Here is a 23,680-nt window from a genome sequence, read left to right as displayed (position 1 = left end):
TCCCCGGTTTCTCTCTCCCTCCTTTTTTAAAAAGTGGGGTTACATTAGCCACCCTCCAATCCTCAGGAACTAGTCCAGAACCTAAAGAGTTTTGAAAAATTATCACTAATGCATCCACTATTTCTTGGGCTACTTCCTTAAGCACTCTGGGATGCAGACCATCTGGCCCTGGGGATTTATCTGCCTTCAATCCCTTCAATTTATCTAACACCACTTCCCTACTAACATGTATTTCCCTCAGTTCCTCCATCTCACTAGACCCTCTGTCCCCTATTATTTCCGGAAGATTATTTATGTCCTCCTTAGTGAAGACAGAACCAAAGTAGTTATTCAATTGGTCTACCATGTCCTTGTTCCCCATGATCAATTCACCTGTTTCTGACTGTAAGGGACCTACATTTGTCTTAACCAATCTTTTTCTTTTCACATATCTGTAAAAGCTTTTACAGTCAGTTTTTATGTTCCCTGTCAGCTTTCTCTCATAATCTTTTTTCCCTTTCCTAATTAAGCCCTTTGTCCTCATCTGCTGGACACTGAATTTCTCCCAGTCCTCAGGTGTGCCACTTTTTCTGGCTAATTTGTATGTTTCTTCTTTGGAATTGATACTATCCCTAATTTCGCTTGTCAGCCACGGGTGCACTACCTTCCCTAGTTTATTCTTTTGCCAAACTAGGATGAACAATTGTTGTAGTTCATCCATGTGATCTTTAAATGCTTGCCATTGCATATCCACCGTCAATCCTTTAAGTATCATTTGCCAGTCTATCTTAGCTAATTCACGTCTCATACCTTCAAAGTTACCCTTCTTTAAGTTCAGAACCTTTGTTACTGAATTAACTATATCACTCTCCATCTTAATGAAGAATTCTACCATATTATGGTCACTCTTACCCAAGGGGCCTCGCACGACAAGATTGCTAACTAACCCTTCCTCATTGCTCAATACCCAGTCCAGAATGGCCTGCTCTCTAATTGGTTCCTCGACATGTTGGTTCAGAAAACTATCCTGCATACATTCCAAGAAATCCTCTTCCTCAGCACCCTTACCAATTTGGTTCACTCAATCTATATGTAGATTGAAGTCACCCATTATAACTGCTGTTCCTTTATTGCACGCATTTCTAGTTTCCTGTTTAATGCCATCCCCAACCTCACTACTACTGTTAGGTGGCCTGTACACAACTCCCACCAGCGTTTTCTGCCCCTTAGTGTTATGCAGCTCTACCCATATCGATTCCACATCCTCCCGGCTAATGTCCTTCCTTTCCATTGTGTTAATTTCCTCTCTAACCAGCAATGCCACCCCACCTCCTTTTCTTTCATATCTATCCCTCCTGAATATTGAATATCCCCTGTTGATCTCCCATCCTTGGTCACCCTGGAGCCATGTCTCTGTGATCCCAACTATATCATATTCATTAAAAGCTAAAGAGGAGAGCGGTAGTGATAGGGGACTCGATAGTTACAGGTGCAGATAGGAGGTTCTGTGGTCGTGACAGAGAATCCAGGATGGTTCGTTGCCTCCCAGGTGCCAGGGTCAAGGATGTCTCTGATTGATTGCATGACATTCTGAAGTGGGAGGGTGACCAGCCAGATGTCGTGGTGCACATAGGCACCAATGACATAGCAAGGAAGAGTGAAGAGGTCCTGGACAGTGAGTATAGAGAGCTTGGTAGGAAGTTGAAAAGCAGGACCTCAAGGGTGGTAATCTCAGGATTGCTACCTGTGCTAGGTGCCAGTGAGGGTAGGAATAGGATGCTCTGGAGGAGGAACAAGTGGCTGAGGAACTGGTGTAGGGGGCAGGGTTTCAGATTTCAGGATCATTGGGACCTCTACTGGGGCAGGTGGGACCTGTACAAGAGAGACGGGTTACACTTGAACCACAGGGGGACCAATATCCTTTCAGGGAGGTTTGTTAGTGCTATTGGGGAGGCTTTAAACTAGATTTGCAGGGGGATGGGAACCAGAGTGCCAGAGCTGACAGTGTGGCTGGGGTGAAAATAAATGATATTGAAAGTTTAAGCAAATTTGCTGATAGAAAGGTTGTGAGTGGTGGTAAAAATCTTCTGAGGTGTATATATTTCAATGCTAGGAGTATTGCGGGGAAGGCGGATGAGTTGAGGGCGTGGATTGACACGTGGAATTATGATGTTGTAGCAATTCGTGAAACTTGGCTACAGGAGGGGCAGGACTGGCAGCTTAATATTCCAGGGTTCCGATGTTTCAGATGTGATCGAGGCAGAGGAATGAAAGGTGGGGGAGTAGCATTGCTTGTTAGGGAAAATATTACAGCAGTGCTCAGGCAGGACAGATTAGAGGGCTTGTCTACTGAGTCCTTATGGGTGGAGCTGAGAAACAGGAAAGGTATGGCCACATTAGTGGGATTGTATTACAGACCACCCAATAGTCAACGAGACTTGGAAGAACAAATCTGCAGAGAGATAGCAGACAACTGCAGGAAACATAAAGTTGTGGTGGTAGGGGATTTTAATTTTCCATACATTGATTGGGACTCCCATACTGTTAGGGGTCTAGATGGTTTAGAGTTTGTAAAATGTGTTCAGGAAAGTTTTCTAAATCAGTATATAGAGGGACCAACTAGAGGGGATGCAATATTGGATCTCCTGTTAGGAAACGAATTAGGGTAAGTGACAGAAGTCTGTGTAGGGGAACACTTTGGTTCCAGTGATCATAACGCCATTAGTTTCAATTTGATCATGGACAAGGATAGATCTGGTCCTAGGGTTGAGGTTCTGAACTGGAAGAAGGCCAAATTTGAAGAAATGAGAAAGGATCTAAAAAGCGTGGATTGGGACACTGGCAAAGATGTGATTGGTAGGTGGGAAGTCTTCAAAAGGGAAATTTTGAGAGTGCAGAGTTTGTATGTTCCTGTCAGGATTAAAGGCAAATTGAATAGGAATAAGGAACCTTGGTTCTCAAGGGATATTGCAACTCTGATAAAGAAGAAGAGGGAGTTGTATGAAATGTATAGGAAACGGGGTAAATCAGGTGCTTGAGGTGTATAAGAAGTGCAAGAAAATACTTAAGAAAGAAATCAGGAGGGCAAAAAGAAGACATGAGGTTGCCTTGGCAGTCAAAGTGAAGGATAATCCAAAGAGCTTTTACAAGTATATTAAGAGCAAAAGGATTGTAAGGGATAAAATTGGTCCTCTTGAAGATCAGAGTGGTCGGCTTTGTGCGGAACCAAAAGAAATGGGGGAGATCTTAAACAGGTTTTTTGCGTCTGTATTTACTAAGGAAGCTGGCATGAAATCTATGGAACATACATCAAAGTTGCTGGTGAACGTAGCAGGCCAAGCAGCATCTATAGGAAGAGGCGCAGTCGACGTTTCAGGCCGAGACCCTTCGTCAGGACTAACTGAAGGAAGAGTGAGTAAGGGATTTGAAAGCTGGAGGGGGAGGGGGAGATGCAAAATGATAGGAGAAGACAGGAGGGGGAGGGATAGAGCCGAGAGCTGGACAGGTGATAGGCAAAAGGGGATACGAGAGGATCATGGGACAGGAGGTCCGGGAAGAAAGACGGGGGGGGGTGACCCAGAGGATGGGCAAGAGGTATATTCAGAGGGACAGAGGGAGAAAAAGGAGAGTGAGAGAAAGAATGTGTGCATAAAAATGAGTAACAGATGGGGTACGAGGGGGAGGTGGGGCCTTAGCGGAAGTTAGAGAAGTCGATGTTCATGCCATCAGGTTGGAGGCTACCCAGACGGAATATAAGGTGTTGTTCTTCCAACCTGAGTGTGGCTTCATCTTTACAGTAGAGGAGGCCGTGGATAGACATGTCAGAATGGGAATGGGATGTGGAATTAAAATGTGTGGCCACTGGGAGATCCTGCTTTCTCTGGCGGACAGAGCGTAGATGTTCAGCAAAGCGGTCTCCCAGTCTGCGTCGGGTCTCACCAATATATAAAAGGCCACATCGGGAGCACCGGACGCAGTATATCACCCCAGTCGACTCACAGGTGAAGTGATGCCTCACCTGGAAGGACTGTTTGGGGCCCTGAATGGTGGTAAGGGAGGAAGTGTAAGGGCATGTGTAGCACTTGTTCCGCTTACACGGATAAGTGCCAGGAGGGAGATCAGTGGGGAGGGATGGGGGGGACGAATGGACAAGGGAGTTGTGTAGGGAGCGATCCCTGCGGAATGCAGAGGGGGGGGAGGGAAAGATGTGCTTAGTGGTGGGATCCCGTTGGAGGTGGCGGAAGTTACGGAGAATAATATGTTGGACCCGGAGGCTGGTGGGGTGGTAGGTGAGGACCAGGGGAACCCTATTCCTAGTGGGGTGGTGGGAGGATGGAGTGAGAGCAGATGTACGTGAAATGGGGGAGATGCGTTTAAGAGCAGAGTTGATAGTGGAGGAAGGGTAGCCCCTTTCTTTAAAAAATGAAGACATCTCCCTCGTCCTAGAATGAAAAGCCTCATCCTGAGAGCAGATGCGGCGGAGACGGAGGAATTGCGAGAAGGGGATGGCATTTTTGCAAGAGATAGGGTGAGAAGAGGAATAGTCCAGATAGCTGTGAGAGTCAGTAGGCTTATAGTAGACATCAGTGGATAAGCTGTCTCCAGAGACAGAGACAGAAAGATCTAGAAAGGGGAGGGAGGTGTCGGAAATGGACCAGGTAAACTTGAGGGCAGGGTGAAAGTTGGAGGCAAAGTTAATAAAGTCAACGAGTTCTGCATGCGTGCAGGAAGCAGCGCCAATGCAGTCGTCGATGTAGCGAAGGAAAAGTGGGGGACAGATACCAGAATAGGCACGGAACATAGATTGTTCCACAAACCCAACAAAAAGGCAGGCATAGCTAGGACCCATACGGGTGCCCATAGCTACACCTTTAGTTTGGAGGAAATGGGAGGAGCAAAAGGAGAAATTATTAAGAGTAAGGACTAATTCCGCTAGACGGAGCAGAGTGGTGGTAGAGGGGAACTGATTAGGTCTGGAATCCAAAAAGAAGCGTAGAGCTTTGAGACCTTCCTGATGGGGGATGGAAGTATATAAGGACTGGACATCCATGGTGAAAATAAAGCGGTGGGGGCCAGGGAACTTAAAATCATCGAAAAGTTTAAGAGCGTGAGAAGTGTCACGAACATAGGTCGGAAGGGATTGAACAAGGGGTGATAAAACAGTGTCGAGGTATGTCACGAACATAGGTCGGAAGGGATTGAACAAGGGGTGATATCACGAACATAGGTCGGAAGGGATTGAACAAGGGGTGATATCACGAACATAGGTCCTCCCTTACCACCATTCAGGGCCCCAAACAGTCCTTCCAGGTGAGGCACCACTTCACCTGTGAGTCGACTGGGGTGATATACTGCGTCCGGTGCTCCCGATGTGGCCTTTTATATATTGGTGAGACCCGACGCAGACTGGGAGACTGCTTTGCTGAACATCTACGCTCTGTCCGCCAGAGAAAGCAGGATCTCCCAGTGGCCACACATTTTAATTCCACATCCCATTCCCATTCTGACATGTCTATCCACGGCCTCCTCTACTGTAAAGATGAAGCCACACTCAGGTTGGAGGAACAACACCTTATATTCCGTCTGGGTAGCCTCCAACCTGATGGCATGAACATCGACTTCTCTAACTTCTGCTAAGGCCCCACCTCCCCCTCGTACCCCATCTGTTACTCATTTTTATGCACACATTCTTTCTCTCACTCTCCTTTTTCTCCCTCTGTCCCTCTGAATATACCTCTTGCCCATCCTCTGGGTCACCCCCCCCGCCCCCTTGTCTTTCTTCCCGGACCTCCTGTCCCATGATCCTCTCGTATCCCCTTTTGCCTATCACCTGTCCAGTTCTCGGCTCTATCCCTCCCCCTCCTGTCTTCTCCTATCATTTTGCATCTCCCCCTCCCCCTCCAGCTTTCAAATCCCTTACTCACTCTTCCTTCAGTTAGTCCTGACGAAGGGTCTCGGCCTGAAACGTCGACTGCGCCTCTTCCTATAGATGCTGCTTGGCCTGCTGCGTTCACCAGCAACTTTGATGTATGTTGCTTGAATTTCCAGCATCTGCAGAATTCCTGTTGTTTGCGATGAAATCTATGGAATTGAGGGAATCAAGTAGTGAGACCATGGCAACTGTACGGATTGAAAAGGAGGAGGTGCTTGCTGTCTTGAGGAAAATTAAAGTGGATAAATCCCTGGGACCTGACAGGGTGTTCCCTCGGACCTTGAAGGAGACTAGTGTTGAAATTGCGGGGGCCCTGGCAGAAATATTTAAAATGTCGCTGTCTACGGGTGAAGTGCCGGAGGATTGGAGAATGGCTCATGTTGTTCCGTTGTTTAAAAAAGGATCGAAAAGTAATCTGGGAAATTATAGGCCGGTGAGTTTAACGTCAGTAGTAGGTAAGTTATTGGAGAGAGTACTAAGAGACAGAATCTACAAGCATTTGGATAGACAGGGGCTTATTAGGGAGAGTCAACATGGTTTTGTGCGTGGTAGGTCATGTTTGACCAATCTGTTGGAGTTTTTCGAGGAGGTTACCAGGAAAGTGGATGAAGGGAAGGCAGTGGAGATTGTCCACATGGACTTCAGTAAGGCCTTTGACAAGGTCCCGCATGGGAGGTTAGTTAGGAAAATTCAGTCGCTAGGTATACATGGAGAGGTGGTAAATTGGATTGGACATTGGCTCGATGGAAGAAGCCAGAGAGTGGTGGTAGAAAATTGCTTCTCTGAGTGGAGGCCTGTGACTAGTGGTGTGCCACAGGGATCAGTGCTGGGTCCATTGTTATTTGTCATCTATATCAATGATCTGGATGATAATGTGGTAAATTGGATCAGCAAGTTTGCTGATGATACAAAGATTGGAGGTGTAGTAGACAGTGAGGAAGGTTTTCAGAGCCTGCAGAGGGACTTGGACCATCTGGAAAAATGGGCTGAAAAATGGCAGATGGAGTTTAATACTGACAAGTGTGAGGTATTGCACGTTGGAAGGACAAACCAACGTAGAACATACAGGGTTAATGGTAAGGCACTGAGGAGTGCAGTGGAACAGAGAGATCTGGGAATACAGATACAAAATTCCCTAAAAGTGTCGTCACAGGTAGATAGGGTCGTAAAGAGAGCTTTTGGTACATTGGCCTTTATTAATCGTAGTATTGAGTATAAGAGCTGGAATGTTATGATGAGGTTGTATAAGGCATTGGTGAGGCTGAATCTGGAGTATTGTGTTCAGTTTTGGTCACCAAATTACAGGAAGGATATAAATAAGGTTGAAAGAGTGCAGAGAAGGTTTACAAGGATGTTGCCGGGACTTGAGAAACTCAGTTACAGAGAAAGGTTGAATAGGTTAGGACTTTATTCCCTGGAGCGTAGAAGAATGAGGGGAGATTTGATAGAGGTATATAAAATTATGATGGGTATAGATAGAGTGAATGCAAGCAGGCTTCTTCCACTGAGGCAAGGGGAGAAAAAAACCAGAGGACATGGGTTAAGGGTGAAGGGGGAAAAGTTTAAAGGGAACATTAGGGGGGGCTTCTTCACACAGAGAGTGGTGGGAGTATGGAATGAGCTGCCAGACGAGGTGGTAAATGCGGGTTCTTTTTTAACATTTAAGAATAAATTGGACAGATACATGGATGGGAGGTGTATGGAGGGATGTGGTCCGTGTGCAGGTCAGTGGGACTAGGCAGAAAATGGTTCGGCACAGCCAAGAAGGGCCAAAGGGCCTGTTTCTGTGCTGTAGTTTCTATGGTTCTATGGTTCTATTACTAACTATCTGCACATTCAATCCACCTTGTTACAACTGCTCCTTACATTGACGCACAAAGCCTTCAGGCTTGCTTTTGCAACACTCTTAGCCCTTATACAATTATGTTGAAAAGTGGCCCTTTTTGATTTTTGCCCTGGATTTGCCGGCCAGCCACTTTACTTTTCACCTTAAACAACAGGAATTCTGCAGATGCTGGAAATTCAAGCAACACACATCAAAGTTGCTGGTGAACGCAGCAGGCCAAGCAGCATCTATAGGAAGAGGCGCAGTCGACGTTTCAGGCCGAGACCCTTCGTCAGGACGAAGGGTCTCGGCCTGAAACGTCGACTGCGCCTCTTCCTATAGATGCTGCTTGGCCTGCTGCGTTCACCAGCAACTTTGATGTGTGTTGCTTACTTTTCACCTTACTACTTTTTGCTTCTACCCTCATTTCACACCCCTCTGTCTCTCTGCACTTGTTCACATCCCCCTGCCACATTAGTTTAAATCCTCCTGAACAACAGTAGCAAATGCTCCCCCTAGGACATTGGTTCCAGTCCAGCCCAGGTGCAGACCGTCCTGTTTGTACCGGTCCCACCTCCTCCAGAACTGGTTCCAATGCCCCAGAAATTTGAATCCCTCCTCCTTGCACCATTTTTCAAGCCACATATTCATCTAAGATATCCTCCTATTTCTACTTTGACTAGCACGTGGCACTGGTAGTAATCCAGAGATTATTACCTTTGTGGTCCTACTTTTTAGCTTATCTCCTAACTCCCTAAATTCGCCTTGTAGGACCTCATCCCGTTTTTTACCTATATCGTTGGTACCTATGTGCACCACGACCACTGGCTGTTCACCCTCCCACTCCAGAATGTTCTGCAGCCGCTCAGAGACATCCTTGACCCTTGCACCAGGGAGGCAACATACCTTCCTGGAGTCTCGTTTGCGGCCGCAGAAATGCCTATCTATTCCCCTTACAATCGAATCCCCTATTACTGCCTAGGATAAGCAGCCGGCATAATCAAAGACCCCTCTCATCATGGTCATTCTCTTTTCTCCAGGCAGAAGATAGAAAAGCTTGAGAATTGTACTATCAGGCTGAAGGTTAGAAGTGGCAGATGGAGTTCAACCCAGATAAGTGTGAGGTGGGTCATTTTGGTAGGTCAGATATGATGGCAGAATATAGTATTAATGATAAGACTCTTGGCAGTTTGGAGGATCAGGGGGACCTTGGGGTCTGTGTCCATAGGATACTGAAGGATGCTGCGCATGGTGACTGGGTGGTTAAGAAGCCATACGGTACTTGGTCTTCATAAACCGTGGGACTGAGTTGAAGAGCCGAGAGGTAATAGTACAGCTTTATAGAACCCTGGTCAGACCCCACTTAGAGTACTGTGCTCACTTCTGGTCACCTCACTACAGTAAGGACGTGGAAACCATAGGAAGGGTGCATAGGAGATTTACAAGGGTGTTGCCTGGATTGGGGAGCACGCATTACGAGAATAGATTGAGTGAACATGGCCTTTTCTCCTTGGAGTGATGGAGGATGAGAGGTGGCCTGATTGAGGTGTATAAGATGATGAGAGGCATTGATCGTAGGGATAGTCAGAGGCTTTTTCCCAGGGCTGAAGTGGCTAACATGAGAGGGCACAGTTTTAAGGTGCTTGGAAGTAGGTACAGAGGGGAAGAAGAAGAAGAAAGCCATTAACTCTGAGTGGAGTCATCGGGATGCCGTCGTGATGGCGTTTTTTTAGCAGGCTTTCTTATTTTTACGAGGCCGAGTTGTTAGCTCGACGCTCCACCCAGCACGGATGGAAAGCGTGCAAGAGAGCCGGCTGGATTTGAACTCGGGAGCCTTCACTCCGAAGTCTGGCGCTGATGCCACTACGCCACCAGCCGGCCACAGAGGGGATGTCAGGGGTAAGTTTTTTTAACGCAGAGAGTGGTGAGTGTGTGGAATGGGCTTCCGACGACTGTGGTGGAGGCGGATACAATAGGGTCTTTTAAGAGACTCCTGGATAGGTACATGGAGACTAGAAAAGTAGAGGGCTATGAGTAACCCTAGGTAATTTCTAAAGTACATGTTTGGCACAGCATTGTGGGTTGAAGGGCCTGTATTGTGCTGTAGGTTTTCTATGTTTCCGTGTTAGCTTCTACACTCAGTGGCCACTTTATTAGGTACACATCTGCACCTGCTTGTTAATGCAAATATCTGCTATCTCCTGGGATTTTCATGCACAGCTGTCTCCAGGATGTACGGAGAATGGTGTGAATAACAAAGTAACATTCAGTGAGCAGCATTTCTATGAATGAAAATGCTTTGTTAATAAGAGAGGTCGGAGGAGAATGGCCAGACTGGTTCAGACTGATGCCAACCGTAACTCAAATTATCATGTGCCTCAACAGCGATGTGCGGAAGAATACCTCTGGGTGTACAACACGTTGAAGCTTGAAGTGGATGGGCTACAGCAGCAGAAGACCTTGAACATACACTCAGTGGCCACTTTATTAGGTACTTCCTGTACCTTATAAAGTGACCACTGAGTGTATCTCATTGTTAAAAGATCTTGAACAGATATCTTGTACCATAAACATATGTTGTATGTTAACCCTTGAACTCAATTTACCCGCTCATGGCCCTTACACCTTATTGTCCATCTGCACACTGAACTTACTCTGTAAATGTAACAAATTCTGCTTTTTCAAAGTAAATTTATTATCAAAGTACATATGCTGTATGTCACTATATACTACCTTGGGATTTATTTTCTGTGAGGCAAAGAAATGCAATAAAATCAATTTAAAAACTGCACACTTTAACCAGTTTAAAAGATTGACGAACAACCAATGTGCAAAGGAGGGCAAACTGTGTAAATAGTAATGAGAACAGGAGTTGTGGAGTCCTTGACATTGAGTCCATAGGTTGTGGAATCTGTTCAGAGTTGAGGTGAATAAAATTATCCATGCTGGTTCAGGAACCTAATGGTTGAACTGTTCCTGAACCTGGTGGTGGTGGACCTGAGGCTCTTGTACCTTTTTCCTGATGGCAGCAGCGAGAAGAGAGCCTGGATGGTAGAGGTCTTTGATGATGGATCCTGCTTTCTTGTGGCAGTGTTCTTTGTAGATATGCCCAGTGGTGGGGTAGGCTTTTCCTGTGATGGACTGGGCGGTATCCACCACTTTCCGTTCTTGGGCATTGGTGTTTCCATACCCAGTCGTGATGCAACCAGTTAGGATATACTCTATCCTGCATCTATAGAAGTTTGTCAAAGTTTTAGATGACATGCTAAACCTGTGCGGACTTTTGAAATAGTAGAGGCTTTGAAATTGCTGTTCTCTTTGCACCACCTTTGATGTACTTGCTTTCTGAAATTAGCAGTATGGATGGTAATGTAAAACCGTGTTTTGGTACATGTGACAATAATAAACCAATATCAATATCAAGATGTACATTTAATATCTCCATAAGCACTCTGCCCTCATAACAAAATTTCTTATTTGGTCTCTGAGTAGTCATAGTCATACTTTATTAATCCCGGGGGAAATTGGTTTTCGTTACAGTTGCTCCATAAATAATAACTAGTAATAGAACCATAAATAGTTAAATAGTAATACGTAAATTATGCCAGTAAATTATGAAATAAGTCCAGGACCAGCCTATTGGCTTAGGATGTCTGACCCTCCAAGGGAGGAGTTGTAAAGTTTGATGGCCATAGGCAAGAATAACTTCCTATGACGCTCAGTGCTCTGCCTCTATTCATGCAGACCTTTATGTGTTAAAGTATTGTGGCACATTTTTGGCCTTTGCTTTTGTTGCCTGTCTTTCGCATGCTCTCCTTGCCTCACTTATATCGGTTTCTCTCTGAACTTACTGTAATCAGTCTTGTTCCCAATTATTTACCTGGCATTTGTTGCATGGATAGTTTTTCATGGTTAAATTTTCTCTTGATGATCCAAGAAGTCCTGGTTTAAATTTCCTAACCTTTCTCTCTCATCCAGACTAGCTAAAACATCCCATTTTAAAGAAGAGGTGCAGTCGACGTTTCAGGCCGAGACCTGACGAAGGGTCTCGGCCTGAAATGTCGACTGCACCTCTTCCTACAGATGCTGCCTGGCCTGCTGCGTTCACCAGCAACTTTGATGTGTGTTGCTTGAATTTCCAGCATCTGCAGTATTCCTGTTGTTTCCATTTTAAAGACTTCCCATTGTGCATTTGCAGTTGTCAATCTGATCAATATATGTATATACAGTACAGTGCCAAAGTCTTAGGCACATATATACATACAGCTTTTGGATGGTATTGTAAGCTTTTTTAATTCTTCATATTGTGTGTATTTTTTTAAACATAGAACATAGAAATTTACAGCACATTACATACAGGCCCTTTGACCCACAATGTTGCGCTAACCATGTAACCTACTCTAGAAACTGCCTAGAATTTCCCTAGTGCATAGCCCTCTATTTTTAGTATCATTATTGTGTTCTTTTTTTGTGCTGCATTGGATCCAGGGTAACAATTATTTTGTTGTTTTTACACTTGTGTCCAGGAACTGACATTAAACAATCTTGAATCTCTCTCCCTCTCTCTGTATGTCTCTCTCTTCCTCTTTCTGACCCTCAATCCCACCCACTTCCTTGCTGATTGGTCTAACCCAACCTAATGTTTGGATAGTTCAAATCCACTATTATTTTCACAACTGGTAATTCCCTGTAAATTTGTTCTTCAGCATCATTCCACTAGTTGGTACCTGTTGAATACTTGGAGTGGTATCACTGCATCCCTGATTTTTTTTTCCCTTTAAGCATATCTTTCCTTTGATTGCTCCAGCATATCCTCTCTTTGGCACTGGAACATTCCCCTATTCAGTGCTGACATGACTCTCCTTTCCTGACTACACTGTATTCAGGGAACTTTAATCCAATTCCTCTTGTTTTTTCCACACCTTGCCTTCATAAGAGACCTTTGCTGCTTTGCAGCTAGTGTCAGTGGGGGTTCCTTCTCACTTTATAATGACCAAATATGGATTGAGGATGTTTGTTTCTCATTTTCTGTCTGTTGCTCACCTTCAGCTGGGTGCTGCACAAAAGAACAGACACTATTAAAATGCGTTACTTTCTTGGGGTAGGAAAGAAAAATCTTATTTATAATACACATTGTACTGTGAAATCTACTTTCAGCATTTTATACAGTGAATTTCTAACATTTAATTTAGATGCCATCCGTACAGTGATCACACAATGCTTCAAACAGCAGGGTGATGTTTTACTGATTCACCTTTCTTTGGATGGTATGCACAGGATGGCTGACATGAAGCATATCATTGAAGTTCCAAGGCTATCCATCCCCGCACCGTCCTTGTACTGTCCGGGCTTGGCACCTTCAGTCACTTTATGTCTTTGCCTTGTGTTCAGATGGAGAACTAATAAGTGTTGTGACATTGTGAAGGCACTCACAATCAAACCCAATGTTCCTGAGCTAAACATCTGACAATTTCTTTCTAGCTTTTCAACTTTGAGCTGAGGCTGCGGTTTAAATTTTATAAATATCAAGCTTTGTTACTAAAGCAATGTCAAATTGTAATAAAGCCAACCTTTGAGTCAATAAATCTTTTTGCAGTGTTATATATTAAGCTCCTCTGACCTGACAGGAGAGTAACAGTAACACTACTGGTCCTAGCAGTTAAGTATTGATCATTGGACAGAAAGTGTGTTAGCTGCAGTTGAAACCCATTATACCTTAAACATAGGAACTGTCTTTTATTGTTAAATCACATTTTGCAGTGAATGGATTTAGTGCTGTGAAGAGTGAGGTGGACAGGGAAGTATGTGCTGGCATCAGATATGCGCAGCATCTCAAAACGAACATGCTTGTGTGTGAATGGTGTCTTGAGTTGTCCTTCACTTTTACTATTTAATCACTGTGTGCTGGGCACATACAATCACCCACTGAGTAACACTCACAAAATACTGGAGGAACTCAGCAAGTCAGGCAGCATCTAAGGAGTGGCCTTCATTGGCCCGAAATCTAAACTGCTTATGCCCTGCATGGATGCTGCTCGACTTGCTGAGTACCTTCAGCATTTTGTGTGTGTTGCTTAAACTTTCCAGCTTCTGCATAATCTATTGTGTTTATAATCACACACTGATGCATTTTGGGTCCTGGGAAGCCAATGAATCCATACTACTTTGCTTCTTCATACTCCGTTCTCAACATTTCATACTTCTTGCAACAGGAAAGGGTTAGAAGGTCGTTAAGAGGTCGGCACAACATTGTGGGCTAAAGGGCCCATACTGTGCTGTAATATTCTTTATCTCCAGTCTAGCCATCCTTTGTGGTTTTCTGCTAGTGTTCTGCACAGGCCAAAGCCCCTGGTTTTGGAGTTGCGACATGACGTAGGCCAATGGACTAGCCCAGACAGCATGGACGAGTTGAGCTGAAGGCTCTGTTTCTATGCTGTACAACTCTGAGAGAAAAGACTAGCCTTAGTTGTCACATGTATACTGAAGCATACAGCTAACTGCATTGTGTGTGTCAATGACCAACACAGCCCGAGAAAGTGCTGGGGTCAGCTTGCAAATGTTGCCATGCTTCCAGCACCAACATGCCCACGATTTACTAATACATGCATCTTTGGTGTGTGGGAGAAAACCAGAGCATCCGGAGGAAACCCACACAGTCATGGGGAAAATGTACAATTTTATAGACAGTTGTGGGGATTGAAACTAGTTCGCTGGCATTGTAAAGTGTTATGCTGACTGCTGTCCTACCATGCCATCCTCACCTTGGAGTGGTGTTGCAGGTCATTTTAAAGCTTTTTCTCCGTGTTCAAATGAGCAATTTATTGGGGTGTTGTAATATTGTGAAGAAAGTGGAGAGGTACATGGATAATAAAGGCTCAGAGAAAAAAGGGGCAAATGTTATAGCTCAGGTAGATGCTTGGATCAGATTGAGACTCATTTTTATTTATCACATGTACATCAAAACATACACTGAAATGCGCCATTTGTGTTAACAACCAACAGACCCAAGATTGTGCTGAGGGCAGCCCACAAATGTCGCCGTACATTCCAGCAGCAACATAGCATGCTAACCACGTTTGGCAGAACAACACAGCACATAACAAAACAATGTACCAAATTACAAAGGAACACCAGCAAAACAAGACCTGTACTTCCCTCCTTCCCACCACTCTACCCACACACATACTCAGTGTTCTAACTCCAGGACTCATGGATTCGCAGACATTAGGCCTTCGACTTCTCCAGTGGACCTGCAGAAGTTTGCAGATCCAAGGCTCTGGCCATCGTGTCTTGACTTCTGGACAGCCGATCAACCTTTGGACTTCGATCTGGACTTCTGATCAACCCTTACATTTTTGGTACTGTCCCAGGACTTGCCGATGACAATGAATGACATTTGCTGGATGCAGACCTTAACTCTAGGCCCCTAACTTTGAACTTGCCAATGGTGGGACCCCGAATGTCATTGCTGGTCTACCAGCCCAACATTCAACCACGTCCACGATGCTCACCTTTGAATGTGGAGCAGAGGCTTAGACTCCTACCTGTCCTCTAATTTCCTCACATCCCCATCCATAAACTGTAACCCGACCCATAACTGCCCTCTCTATCCCTAAGCCATCTCTACAAACCTCAAACAAAACCTGAAAAAACAACTGAGGTGCGACCTTGATGGAGATAGCAGCTTGACGCCATCTTGGCAAGTTTCAATGACCTGTTTCTGTGCTGTATAACTCTATGGCTCCAGTTTGCTTCTTTTGATGTAGACAGCTGAATATTTGATGGCCTGTGATTTCATGAGAAAATTGCCTTTGCTTGTTTCACTCACAATTTGCTCTGGTTGCTCCATCTGCACCATTTGTAAATGAAACCAGATGCTGACTTGTCGCTGAGGGTATTTTCTTGCCAGCTGCATTTAGGAGCTTTTTTATTCTTTTGGCCGGAGGGTGGCTCTGACTCATTTTGGTCATTTAGTACAGCAGAGAAAAACACATTGTCATTGAGTGAGAGATGCGCTGAATGATGTCATCCGATTGTGTATGCCAGTCTTTGTCACCAGCTTCTTCCATTATTTGGGGCATTATGCCAGGTAGTATATACCAAAGTCACTCCTGCAGCCTTTATGCCAGGAGACATTAAGTGAGGGACTGTTTCAATCAGTGTGTTTCAGCTTTTAATTCACTTTTCTCATCGAGGAAACATCAAAAGATGGGCAAGTGGGGATCTGGGGCTGTGCCAAAGGATGGGAGGTGGAGGGGAATGTTACTTTGTATTGTAGTGAAACTCTTCAGCATAAACTTTTCCATCATTCAACACTTTCCTTTTGGCACATGAGTCTGATTTATTCTCCCCTCTGTTCCCAGAGTTTATGTACCTTGTGTACCAACTCTTTGTGACTTTAAATATCTCGGGCATTTCCCTGCTCAAATCTGCAGTCATCAATTTGTGCCCATCTTCATCTGCCTTCATTGATAGTGTCTCTGTTTGAACATAAACACATATAGGCCCTTCAGCCTACAATGTTGTGCTGGTTCTATAACCTACTCTTAAGATCAGTCGAATCTTTCCCTTCCACATAGCCTTCCAATTTTCTTCCATCCATATGCCTTAAATGTCCACAATACATCTGCCTTTACTACCACCCTTGGCAGTGCATTCTACACACTTGCCATTCTCTGTGTAAAATAAGAAACTGCCTCTAATATTCCCCTATGCATTCCCCCAAATGAATCTCAAGGTAGTACATGGTATAAGGTCATAAGAGTGATAAATAGAGGGGAGATCCGAGACTTTTCCCAAGGTGGAAATGGCTAATACAACAGGGCATAATTTTAAGGTCATTGGAGGAAAATACGGGGGGGGGGTATCAGAAGTAGATTTATTTGCATGGAGAGTGGAGGGTGCATGGAACACACTGCCACCCTCTGTGTCAAAAAAAAATTACTTGTCATCCTCCCATACATTCCTCTGAATGATCTCAAGGTAGCACACATGTACTTAGATAATAAAGCAACACACATCAAAGTTGCTGGTGAACGCAGCAGGCCAGGCAGCATCTCTAGGAAGAGGTACGGTCGACGTTTCGGGCCGAGACCCTTCGTCAGGACTAACTGAAGGAAAAGTTAGTAAGAGATTTGAAAGTGGGAGGGGGAGGGGGAGATCAGAAGTGATAGGAGAAGACAGGAGGGGGAGGGATGGAGCCAAGAGCTGGACAGGTGATTGGCAAAAGGGATATGAGAGGATCATGGGACAGGAGGCCCAGGGAGAAGGAAAGGGGGGAGGGGGGAAAACCCAGAGGATGGGCAAGGGGTACATACTTACATAATAAATTTGCTTTGAACTTTGAACTTTTGTAATGCCTTAAGTTTATGACTCGTATTAGCTGTTTCTGCCCTGGGAAAAAGTCTCTGGCCATTCACTGCATCTATGCCTCTTATCATCTTGTACACTTCTATCGAGTCACCTCTCATCCTCTTTTACTCCAAAGAGGATAGCCCTAGATCACTCAGGAGGTCACAAACTGCACACTTTGTGATTTAAAACTGTGGGACCGGTAATGAATCTCAATGTGTGATTAATAATGGTGTAAAGTTTATCCATGTGACCACTCCTGCAGGAGATTGGAGCATATTTTTGTGGGCCTCTACCACAGTTGTTCAGAGCACACCGCATGCTTCCTATTACTGATCATGTTCATGCCAAGTTTCATTGTTTCAAAGCAGAGATCCATCCTCTCTCCTCCTTCGTCGTGTTGCAGTTTTTTGTGTCCCTATCTGCTGCTGCTAAATTATTTGTACATAAATCTGTACATTTGGCAACCCTTCTCAGTTTTAAAGGTTTTGAGAGCCAAAATCTTATATACAGGCAAATTAGTATGACACATTGTACACCTATTTACAGATTTCAGGATATTACAAAATTCAAACATAAATACATGAAGATAATAAAATAATAGAATCTCAAGCAACACACACAAAATGCTGGTGGAACACAGCAGGCCAGGCAGCATCTATAGGAAGAGGTACAGTCGACGTTTCAGGCCGAGAACCTTCGTCAGGACTAACTGAAAGAAGAGCTAGTAAGAGATTTGAAAGTGGGAGGGGGAGGGGGAGACCCGAAATGATAGGAGAAGACAGGAGGGGGAGGGATAGAGCTAAGAGCTGGACAGTTGAGTGGCAAAAGGGATACAGAGCTGGAGAAGGGAGAGGATCATGGGATGGGAGGCCTAGGGAGAAAGAAAGGGGGAGGGGAGCCCAGAGGAAGATGGAGAACAGGCAAGGAGTGATTGTGAGAGGGACAGAGAGAGAAAAAAGAAGAAAAAAAAGGGGAATAATAAATAAGGGATGGGGTCAGAAGGGGAGGAGGGGCATTAATGGAAGTTAGAGAAATCAATGTTCATGCCATCAGGTTGGAGGCTACCAGACAGGATATAAGGTGTTGTTTCGCTGAACACTTACGCTCTGTCTGCCAGAGAAAGCAGGATCTCCCAGTAGCCACACATTTTAATTCCATGTCCCATTCCCATTCTGATATGTCAATCCATGGGTTCCTCTACTGTCAAGATGAAGCCACACTCAGGTTGGAGGAATAACACCTTGTATTCCATCTGAATAGCCTCCAAACTGATGGCATGAACATTGATTTCTCTAACTTCCATTAATGCCCCTCCTCCCCTTCTTACCCCATCCCTTATTTATCTATTATTTCCCTCCCCTTTTGTTTTCTCTTTTTTCTCTCTCACATTACTCCTTGCCTGCTCTCCATCTTCCTCTGGGCTTCCCTCCCCCTTTCTTTCTCCTTAGGCCTCCCATCCCATGATCCTCCCCCTTCTCCAGCTCTGTACCCCTTTTGCCAATCTACTTTCCAGCACTTAGCTTCATCCCTCCCCCTCCTGTCTTCTCCTGTCATTTCCGATCTCCCCCTCCCCCTCCCCCCCCCTCCCACTTTCAAATCTCTTACTATCTCTTCTTTCAGTTAGTCCTGACGAAGGGTCTTGGCCCGAAAACGTCGACTGTACTTCTTCCTATAGATGCTGCCTGGCCTGCTGCGTTCACCAGCATTTTTTGTGTGTGTTGCTTAAATTTCCTGCATCTGCAGATTTCCTCGTGTTTGTGAAATAATAGAATCTGATTCTTTTTAGCCTCTGTAGAGTTGTGTTGTCCCAACTGGTGCAGGTGTATTTGATTTTGCTTTATGCAAACCTGTTGACACCCTAGTAATCTTTGTTCACACACACACTCATCTAAAATAGTTGGAACAGAAAACATCTCTATTCACTCTCCAAATCTGCATCTCTTTTAAGAATTGTTCTGTTTGAAAATTGGTGCTTGTGGTATTTGAAGTCTAAGTTTTGCTATTTATTTTTAAAAGGAGTTAAAGAAACGTGATAAGATTGACGAAGTGGAGGGGATGAAGAGTAAACTTTCAAAATCTCAAGAGGAGAAGTTCCTGGTAAGTTAATATTTTGACTGATCGCATCTCTCTGGTGTTGAGTCTTTTGCTTTTGGAAGTATTTCAACATAGAACAGTACAGTACAGGCCCTTCAACCCTCCAATGTTGTGCTGACCTTATATTTATATCTGCATTTGCACATTTAACCCTCAGGTTCGGCCAGCATGCATGTGTCTAGGGGAAGACAACTTCTGGCCCAGCCAAACTGAAAAATCTCATTTGTGTGGATGCTGTGTGATGTGTTGTCCGGTTACAAATCCGTACCTCAAAATATCAAACAGTACACCATATGCAAGTAAATGATTGAACTTTATAAATCTTAATCTGAATATAGGGTTATAAAGAAAATAAAAAGAAGGGCCCTTTCTAATGAAACAGTTTAATGTGCACGTCGGAGCTCACGGTTCCGTCCATCCGTTCCTCATTGACCTCCTCTGAGTGTTGCTGACCTTTGGACCCTCGCTCCAAGTCCACTCCGTCCTGCGGTCGACCAACTCTCTCTACTTGCGTCTTCTCTCTTTATCTCTCACCGGCAAATGACCACGATATTCCTTCTCTCAGACCCACAAGAAAGAACAACACGCCTCTCATTGGATAGCCCACATTCCAAAACCCCTGTTATCTCTAGTCATAACTCAGACATTGCTGCTACAGAGAAACCATTACATTAGCAGTGAAACATTACAGAGAGGCCATTACATTAGCAGTGAAACCTTACAACGCGTCACACACAGTTTGTTTACAGTTTATAGTTCCTGATATTTACAGTTTACAGTTATTCTATAGATTTGCTAAGTATGACTGCAGAAGAAGAATCTCAGGGTTGTATGTGGTTACATGTATGTACTCTGGTAATAAGTTTTAATTTGAATTTTTAACTTTAATGTACTCTAAGATGAATCGAACACTTCCCTCCGCCATAGCCCTACAATTTTTTTCATCCGTGTTCCTTTCTAAGAGCTTCTTAAATGCTTTTAATACATCTGTGTTTACCGCCACCCCTGGCAGGGTGTTCCCCACACTCACCACTAGTGTAAAGAAGTTACCTCTGACATTCCCCTCCCCTCTTATTCTGACTTGTATTAGCCATTTCCGCCCTGGGAAAAACTCTTTGGCTATCCACTCAGTCTGTGCCTCTTATCATCTTGTACACCTCTATCAGATCACTGCTCATCCTCGTCCATTCCAAAGAAAAAGCCTGATCTCGCTCAACCTTTGAATGACATATTACCTTTTCAGACAATAAGGTTGTATGTTATTAAATAACTTTACAGTAGCAGACCATTTGACTAACACTACATGAAACTTCATGTGTCCCTTCAGTAGGCATGTATGCTTGGGAGCATTGCACTAAAGGTAGTACAGTCTTTCAGATGAGATATTGAACTGAGGCTCCTATTGGAAGGATATGACTGTTCTCTGTCATTACTCTTGCCACCAACAGCAGGAAACAGAACCAATTGATTGGTCATTCATCTTTGTTGTTTTTTGGACCTAGTGATGTACAAATTGACCGCTGTGTTTGGGGGCATAAGGAAACAAATGCCAAAACTAGTTTAGTTTGATGTAGAAATAGATTAGTGTGGAGTCCTTTGAAAGAACATTACCTGCTTCCTGAAACGAAGATCTGTTTGAGTTATAGAGGATAAATTGATATCAGCTGATACAATGCATCGCCTCCAATAATGTTGCTTGATGTGCCGTAACAAATTGTGATATTCTTCTGAAAAAGTTGCAGTGATTTTTTTTCTGTTGCTGTTACTGTTCCTGAAAGTGACTTGGTTAGGGGGTTGTTTAATAGTATATGTATTTTCATTTTGTCTAGGTGTGAATAGCCTGGGGTGTTTTCTGCACTACTTTACATGTCTGTGATTAATGTGCAAACTTAATTATGTCTGCTTCACAGCATCCCAGAGTCATTGTAGCACAGAAGGTGTCCATTTGGCCCTTTGAGATCATGCTGGTGCTCTTTCCCTGTGGCTTCCTGTAAGCAGTGAATTCCACTCACTATGGTTAAAAGAAATTCTTTTGCTCATTCTGCTGTATCTCCTGCCCAACGCCTTAAATCTGTATTACTTTGACCTTGTATTATAAACTGATGGGAACAGTTTTTCTTTGTCTAATCCATCATAGTACTGCAGGACCTGTATCAAGTTACCTCTCAACCTTTTTTGTTCTAAGGAGAACAACCATAGTTGGCAAGTTTGCTTTCACAGAGAGTGGTGTGTGCCTGGAACCTGTTGCTCGGGGAGGTGATTGAAACTGATACAATAGCAAAGTTTAAGAGTCATTTAGACAGGCAAAGCCTCCACATGCATACTTCCCACAACGGGGCAACCAGAACTGCACACCATACAGCAAATGCAGCCTGATCCAAACTTTAGCAATAAGCACAGTAGCAGCGGCAGCGAAGCAGGCATTTCAGAAGTTACTCCAGATGTTCCTCTGCACTTTCACGGCTATCTCCATCAAATCCGGACTGATGCACGGCCCCCTAGTTACACATATCGATATTCATTCGGAATGGCCATGTCCGCTGCATTGCGCCGCCATCTTCTCCTCCCTCCGTAGAGGAATTCAGTGGGATGAGTGGCATCTCTGGAGGAAAAGGAACAGTTGAAGTTTCACATTGAAACCCTGCATCAGTACCCGAAACATAGATAGTTCCTCTTAAATTCACTGACAATTCCTTTCCTCCCACAGCTGCTACTCAACCTACTGAGTTCCTCCAGCAAATTGTTGCTGCATATTCTAACATCTGCAGTCTCTTGTGTAATCAAATCTTTATACAGCTGTAACACAACTTCCTGACTCTGAATGATGTAGGCTGCATCTTCTTCCCAACTTTATCTACTTGAAGTGTCATTTTCAGAAAGAAGTTCCATTAATTACTATTAATTTGAAAAGAAAATATTATCTACCTTTTGACAGATGACAATGGACTAATTATATACTGATGTAATTCTACACGAGATCTCAGAATTGGAATCAGGTTTATTATCACTGACATACGTCATAAAATTCAAATGTTACTGTCAAAATGTGCATGTGCAATACAGCTCGGATATTTGTCCACGCCAGACAGGCATTAAATACAGAAAGACCATGTGTGTTGATGAAAGAAAATACGTCAACTACCCCTCGAGACCAAAAAGAAAAAAAAACAATATTTGCACAACCCCGCTCCCTGCAGCAAAAAGCAGCCACGATAACAATCCCCGACCCCCTCACTGTGTTGTTTTGCAACAGCAGTCCAGTCCAGTCCAGTGCATAAAACATACTGTAAGTATAATAAGAAATGTAAAAATTAAATAAGTTGTGCAAAACGAGAGCAAAATGTTGAGGGAATGTTTTTGGGCCCATGCATTGATCAGTAATCTGATGGGGGAAGTGAGAAAGTTGTTCTTAAATAGCTTCTTCACCCTAGTATGCCCGCAAGATATAGTGATGATGTCAGTATATAGTGATATATAAGTACTTCAGTAATAAATTTACTTTGAACTTCTTCAGTATCCTATATTACTTCCCTGATGGTAGTAATAAGAACAGGGCATGCCCTAGGTGGTGGGGATCTTTAATGATGGATGTTACTTTCTTGAGGCTTCGCCGTTTGAAGATGTCCTCGATGCTGGGTAGACTATGCCCATGATGGAACTGGCTGAGTTTATGACCCTCTGCAGCTTTTTCCAATCCTGTGTATTGTATCCTCCATACATGTTGCTTCAAGCAACGTGTGCTGTGATGAAAGTTACAGAGGGTGTTTTGTTTCTTGTACAAGTTATTTGGCTTTGCACATTTGTTTGGACATTACTATATTACAGTGGCAGATAATGCTCACACTTCTCCAAGGATTGTCACTTTGTCATGGTGGAGAGACTTGTCGGTTCCTGAGATCCTGAGAGCAATGCCGTCTGCAGCTTAGCTCCTAGTAGGCCATCCATGATGGTAAATTTAAGGGGGTGATTCCAGAAAAAGAGTGATCCATCCAAGACTTCAGTGGTTGATGACGACACATCGTAACAGCAGTGAAGGTGGAGGAAGGCTGCAGCAGTGAAGGGTTCCCAGTCGTCTTGCATTCCATGCCACTGGGCCCTGATCATGATCTGTCAAGGTTGGCATGTTGGCTGCCCATGCATCAGCCTCAACTCGTTAAAGTCACGCACAAGTGTTCTTCGTTAAGGGAATCCTCTCTTAACAACCCGTAAACCCCTCAGTGGACCATCATACTGAACTCAAGTGATCGCACTATCAATCCTCACAGAAGATAATTTCATTTTGATATCAGTGAAACTGATTTTATGTTTATTTTCATATGGATTAAGAAATACTTTCAAGTTATGGTGGCTGTCCAGTTGAATTGGAAGATTTAGAATGTTTTGCTTTCAGTTCAGAGTTTTCATTTGTAAGCTTTTATCTTTTCAAGTGTACCATCAAATATATTTTCTATGCTTGATGATTCAGCTCCTTTTGTGTCAGATAGATTTGAATTATT

At 44.0% G+C, this 23,680-nt stretch overlaps 1 protein-coding gene across 6 annotated transcripts in view; it reads left to right on the top strand.

The window, feature by feature from the left end:
- Positions 1-23,680, top strand: part of LOC134344680 (centrosomal protein of 128 kDa) — a 664,526-nt gene that overhangs the window by 104,985 nt on the left and 535,861 nt on the right. For all 6 annotated transcript variants that reach the window (XM_063044801.1, XM_063044787.1, XM_063044794.1 and 3 more), the window contains one exon: positions 19,107-19,187. In XM_063044801.1, coding sequence (XP_062900871.1) covers positions 19,107-19,187 — 81 coding nt within the window. The remainder of the gene's footprint in view (positions 1-19,106; positions 19,188-23,680) is intronic.

Source organism: Mobula hypostoma, chromosome 1 (genome assembly GCF_963921235.1).
Source record: "Mobula hypostoma chromosome 1, sMobHyp1.1, whole genome shotgun sequence".
Lineage (NCBI taxonomy): Eukaryota > Metazoa > Chordata > Chondrichthyes > Myliobatiformes > Myliobatidae > Mobula > Mobula hypostoma.
The sequence above is the reverse complement of the archived record's forward strand: the minus strand, read 5'-3'. Positions and strand labels throughout refer to the sequence as shown.